The sequence below is a fragment of the Chironomus tepperi genome, unplaced genomic scaffold (genome assembly GCF_022539635.2).
Source record: "Chironomus tepperi strain 1889 unplaced genomic scaffold, CSIRO-AGI_Ctep_v1 contig_163, whole genome shotgun sequence".
NCBI classification, from domain to species: Eukaryota; Metazoa; Arthropoda; class Insecta; order Diptera; family Chironomidae; genus Chironomus; species Chironomus tepperi.
In genome coordinates, this window is record NW_027226285.1 from 510,155 (window position 1) to 516,105 (window position 5,951).

Consider the following 5,951-nt stretch of genomic DNA (forward strand, 5'->3'; position numbering starts at 1 on the left):
ACTGTATGTGGGTGTTGAAGACAGACTGATCAGTGAATGTTTTTCCCTCTTTTGTTGATCACCTTTCCCCTACGAAACAAATCATCTCTGTTCATTGATCAGTTCCGCAAATTCACATTTATCTAGATAATCTGGTCTTACCTGTTGCCAGATAATGTCTAGCACCTGATGTGCTTTAACAAAGATTATATTCAAGTTTGCGCGAGCGTTGGCTATGACTGGGCTTAGGGAAACATTTTTGAATATACCCAGGTCTATATGATGCCTTAACAAAAGCAACAGTTTCTCTAATATAGCTAGGCACTTCTTTAAAGTCACTAATCGGACAATTTTGGCAAAGCTTATGAAATGCATCATTCCTTTCTTCCCAAATAGCACAATTCAGTTCATTGATAAAAATTACAACACTAGGCTGGCGCGACTTTGATTTGATCACCAAGTCACATCAGCTTGGTTACCGAATTTGGATCAATTTAACTTCATGTGCTTATAAAAAAGATCTACAACTGGATCTTGATGAAAGTTGAGAGTTTCCAATTCCGAGACCGACCTGGACTTACTAGGAAATTCCGAGTAATATAGGCCTCAGTTGTGGTTACGAGAATTCATCGAGACAATGACTACAAGTAACCCTAATGCCAACAGCGCCAATTCCACTCTAAACTCTCAAAATCACAAACTTATACCCCTTTACTAAATTAATATACACTAAAAAAATTGTAGTTTTCCGTATTCCTACATATATTTATTTTTCATCGGCAACAAACTCCCTGATGTGGTAAAAAAGTTTATTTACATTAATCGCAGCCAGAGAATAAATACAATTATGACTATGAAAGCGATTAAATCTGGTTTATTATTCTATACTATCAAAATAATAGGCTACATGCTTCTATAAGCTTATTGTCCGTGTATAAATGAAGATCTCAGTATTATGTGTAGGGCCATAAGCAGAATAGTAGTTGAACAAAATGGAAGTAATGAACAAGATACCAACGCTTAAAGGCATTATCATCATTGTCACTGTTGCAACTTTCATGCATATCTGTTCAATATCCCGTGCACAAACATTCGATGGTAAATGAATTTTTTTTTGTTATTATTGTGTACTCAAAATCATTTAAAAATGGAAGTTGTAGAGTCGAAAGCTCTTAAATCGGAATTATCACAGACTACTGTATTATTAACGTAAAAAAAAAGTGTACGCAAATGTGAAAATTTACAAGTGTTACGTGCATGATAGGAATGAGAAGTGGATTGCATATTGCATATTAATGATGATTGCATAGGCTTTTCGACTCTCGTTTATTTATCGATGGATCAATATGGATAACATGACGATAATGATGATATGGAATGATTTTGATAGTTATTTAATTTTAGATCAATGTGTGTAGGCATTAAGTTTAATTTTGTGAGGTGATTATCAAGGTGATGGAACTTTTTGGGAGTTTTGTGAAATTGTAGGTTGCTCTAGTTGACAAAGAGGTGGATTAATGACTGAAATCTGAAGAATCATCAATTCTAGGTCAAGTTTATTAAGTTCTATAGGGTTTATAGGCTCAATTTCGTATGAAATCTAATCTGAATTGATTTAAGTAGCCGGAAGGCATACGACGTATATATTCTGGAAATTCTGGCCACAGACCAGTATGAGTCTGACCCCAATCTAACCCTAGTGTACACTCACTTCGATTTGGGTTGGATTTTTCATCATGATCCTAATTTTACCCAATGCAGACTGACTCAGACCTGATTCCAAATTTTTCATCATGATCCCAATCTCACCTTAGTAAAGATTTACCCAATCTGGGTCTAAATCGTTCATAATGACCCTAATCTAGTCTCAGTGTTGACTCATCCAGGCCTTGGTCCGAATTCTTCATCATGACCACAATCTTATATGTCTTCAGATGTATAAGCAGTTTTTTCGAAACATAAGCATCATCTGCTTCATTTCTGTATAAGTTTCAAACGTGAATAACTCTATTGACCCTAATCCACACAGATATAGTTCTAAAATTGCTAATTCCTCAAATTCCAAAGCAAAAATCAACCACTTTGATGATTAGAGAAACGAAAGGATATACATTGACCAGCATTGACCTATACTTAGAACTGTACTTTGGTAACATATAACATACACGAAGGAAGATGCTGTTGAGTGTTTCTTAGAAGATAGCCATTGAATATAGCCACATTACCTTATTTATAAACAATTTTGTTTTAAAAAAATATCCAAAACATCCTCACTCTTTACAATCCCTTGTCTACAAAACCCACATAAGTATCTCTACATCCCACCCAGATAATCCGAAAATCTGAAATTTCATCAACAAATTTTGATCGAATATGTAGCAAACATGTTTACACATGAGATATTTTAAATCTCATATCATAAAAAATATTTTCCTATCTCATAACCGCATGGATGTAGAAAAAATAAAGTATATAGCATAAAAAATATTCATTTTTTCTCATTCCATTGCCGGCCCATCTATCGATATGATAGAGATTATAAGCGAACAAATTGAAGAAGAAGGACGATTTGATGTTTCAATTTGCGTCAATCAAATCATACGCAAATATCTGGCAAAAGATTACTTGAAAAACTCATCAACTGTCTTTCTCAATCTCTTACCAAACGATGAGACTGGCTCAATGATGGTACAACAGAGAATATTGAAATTATTGAATGAGGATGAGACACATCAGGTGAATATGATCATTAAGGATGACAGTCCGCCTGCCGATCGAACAGGTGCTGAGCCACGTGCACGTGAAAAGGCAAAAAATTATTTAATTCTTGTCACATTTCCAACGGAAATTGTTGAAAATATTAAAAAACTTCAGAAACATGAGACGTGGAATCATGAAGCTAAATTCATTGTCGTTGTAACGGAACGATTTGCGGATCAATTTGAAATGGAAGTGGTCGTGTCGGGAACATTTAAACTATTTTTTGATTACTCAATATTGAATGTATATGTCCTCATTCAGAACCTAGATCGTGACAATTTAATTCAGACATTCATTTGGTACCCGTACGATGGAAATTCATGCTCGAATATATTGAGCTATAATAATTTGGAAACTATTGACGAGTAAGTGAATCATTTGTTTTTGTCAATTGGTATTCAATGGATGTCGTGGTATTGACTGTGTTGGTGATTGTATTGGATGTTTGTTGATCAATTATGGATTGGTTTCTAGACAGTAGGGTGAGGGTGAGGGGGTGAGATTTGTGGGTCAACCCAAATTAACGGTGTAAGTCGATCAAGTAAGGACTGACTCTTATGATCAGACAGTAGAGACGTTTAAGGAAGGAAGGAGCAGTGGCGGTTGTGGGTCAAATCAAACTGACTGCGTAGCTGATTGTATTGACTGTTTGCTGATCAATTAACGATTAGTTGTGGCTTAAACTCAAATTGTCTGTAAATTTAATTGTATTGGCTATTTGTCGAACAAAGCATGTAGAGGATGTAGTCAGAAAATTGCCTGAGGGTGGTTCTAACTGACTTCTCTGAACAGACAGATCATGGCCACTCATTATATGTCGCTTAAAGCTGGCTCAGCCAGTAGTTTTGACCATCAAACCCCTCCCCCATTTCTGAATTCGCTCTTGTACTCTATCGCTGTCTCATCCCAATTAGCAACTGCAACATACATCTCCTGAAAGGTACTCCTTAATTCCCTTACAAGTCTGCAACCAGTAATATAGCCACCAAAGTCAAAAAACTCTCACTAAATTCCAATTAAATTTCCATTAAAATTAATATTTCATCAAAACTGTCAAACCTTAAAAAAGCCACAATTTTCCGTACAATAGAACTCAGTGCCACCAAGAGAGATAGTAAAGCTTTTAATTAAATTTACTTCCATAGATAAAATCACAACCGCAACAATCAGAATAAATTAAATCTCTTTAAATTTCCATCAAAGCTTCAAACAGCAACAACAAGCAACTTTTTTTTAGTCTGTTCCTCACAATCTCGCTCATTTTTTTTATACAAACATCCACAGCACCAACAACAACAAAAAAATTCAAAAACAGAAGCGTAAATAATTAATTTTCTTTCCCTCATGCTCTCTACTTTTTTTTTCTGTTGCTGCTTTTTTTTAACCATCCACGCGCTCAACATACACATGCCTGTCAATTTAAATTAGGTGTGAAACATTCAATGCCACTGATTACGAGGAGGGTAAAAATTTTGAGTTACGCCAATTAATTCCCGAATTGCCATCTCGATTACCGCACAAATTTCACGGATGTCCAATGGTGATAACAACAAACATTTGGGAGCCATTTGTTTATGGTAATCGTGAGGATGTTGAAGGTGGAATTGAGATTAAATTAATAAGAACAATATCCGAGAAGCTTGATATGAAGTCAATATTTAAAGTTATTGATGATGCAAAGGCATTTGCTTTTATAACAGAAGATGAAGATACTGGATTTTATGCAGACTTAATAAGACGTAAAGTTGACGTGATGATTGGTGGATTATATGATAATGATGTGAGTAGGAAGTTATTAAGTACAACAATTCCTTATCTTGGTGACGAGATGACGTGGTGTGTGAAGAAAAGTGAACTTGCGCCGAATTGTAAGTAGATGTGTGTTTGAGGGATATCCTTATTTTTGGGTATGAAGAGTATGGTGTGTGCTTACTTGTTGAATGGGGTTTGTAGTCAGGCAGGTTTTAGAATTTCCTGCATATGAGTATTTTAGTGAGAATTTAGTCCAAATAGCACAATGTGTTTGGTATAGTAAGGAGGGGCCGTTTTAAGGATAAGTCTCAGAGTTGCCCTAACTGCTCCATGACGGCTGATTACGATCCAATTTTGCATTGTGCCGCTCGGGCAATTTTATCATTTTCAACTATTTGTGACCAATTCTGGTCATTTGATCAGTTCCATGCTCTTATGATTCAGAAAAATCCAGCCTTTCCCCCTGTCAACAGCTCTAAAGCACGCTACCATACCTAACCTTACCCAATAACTTTTATACATCACCCACATGACCACAATGTATTAAATTTTCAGGGATGAACATATTCATAATTTTTGACATTAAGATGTGGATCTATGTATGGCTTACACTCCTACTAGCCACCATATTCCTGTATAATTTTGTTCGCATCGAGAATCGTCGCGATGAGAATATTTTCTGGTCATTTGTGATAACTTTATGCTTTGGATTTGGCATATGTGCACATTATGAGCCGCGGCGTGGTTTTCTTCGCTTTTTCATTGCCTGCATGCTTTTCTTTGGTTTAAATTTTGCTGCCGCATATCAAAGCTTTCTGTTGAGTGTTTTAACAACACCGCGTTATGATCATCAGGTGGCCACAATTCATGAAGCTATTCATGGACATTATAAGTTTACTGGCGCTGAAAATTTAAAAGCACGTTTTAATGAATTAAGTGATGATTCTGCTGTATTTCTACAGAGCCATTATAAATCATGTTATGACATGGACAGATGTTTGTTGGACTTAAAAGCTGATGATAAACTAGCATTTGCTATATCCAGAGCTCATGCAATGAATGCAAAAGTTCCAGTCAGCGAGCAAGAAATCTTTTGCTTCGAAAAGGCTCACAACATCTTCAGCTTTTCTGTGGTTATGCTGTTCAAGAAGGACCACCATCTGTTGCCAATGGTCAATACACTCATTCGTCGTATCACCGAGTCTGGCTTCATCCTTAAATGGCAATCGGATTGTGAGTCAATTAAATTTCAAGAGAATCTAGCACGACAACGCAATAATGAAGCTCCTGTGAATCGTGCCATAAATCTTGACCAATTGATTGGATTATATGGACTCGGTGCATTTGGTGTAAGCCTCGCCACACTCGCATTTGGCATCGAATGGATTATCTATTATTTAGCACATAAAAGAAAAATTAAATTTATACGATTTATTGAAGCTAAAATGTTTAAAGTTTAG

The 5,951-nt window shown here is 35.9% G+C and overlaps 1 protein-coding gene across 1 annotated transcript; it reads left to right on the forward strand.

The window, feature by feature from the left end:
• The first annotated feature begins 2,505 nt into the window (after nucleotides 1-2,505).
• On the forward strand, nucleotides 2,506-5,951 carry LOC139088573 (uncharacterized). Its single transcript, XM_070637843.1, has 3 exons — nucleotides 2,506-3,104; nucleotides 4,168-4,607; nucleotides 5,047-5,951. The coding sequence occupies exons 1-3, from the start codon at nucleotides 2,506-2,508 to the stop codon at nucleotides 5,949-5,951; spliced, it is 1,944 nt and encodes a 647-aa protein (XP_070493944.1).

What these genes read in the sequence shown, in the direction of transcription:
- LOC139088573 (XM_070637843.1), top strand. Translation starts at nt 2,506, where the DNA reads ATGATAGAGATTATAAGCGAACAAATTGAAGAAGAAGGACGATTTGAT. An exon ending in AATTTGGAAACTATTGACGA is followed by an intron (nt 3,105 to 4,167) that starts GTAAGTGAATCA and finishes AATTTAAATTAG; the next exon opens with GTGTGAAACATTCAATGCCA. An exon ending in AAGTGAACTTGCGCCGAATT is followed by an intron (nt 4,608 to 5,046) that starts GTAAGTAGATGT and finishes TTAAATTTTCAG; the next exon opens with GGATGAACATATTCATAATT.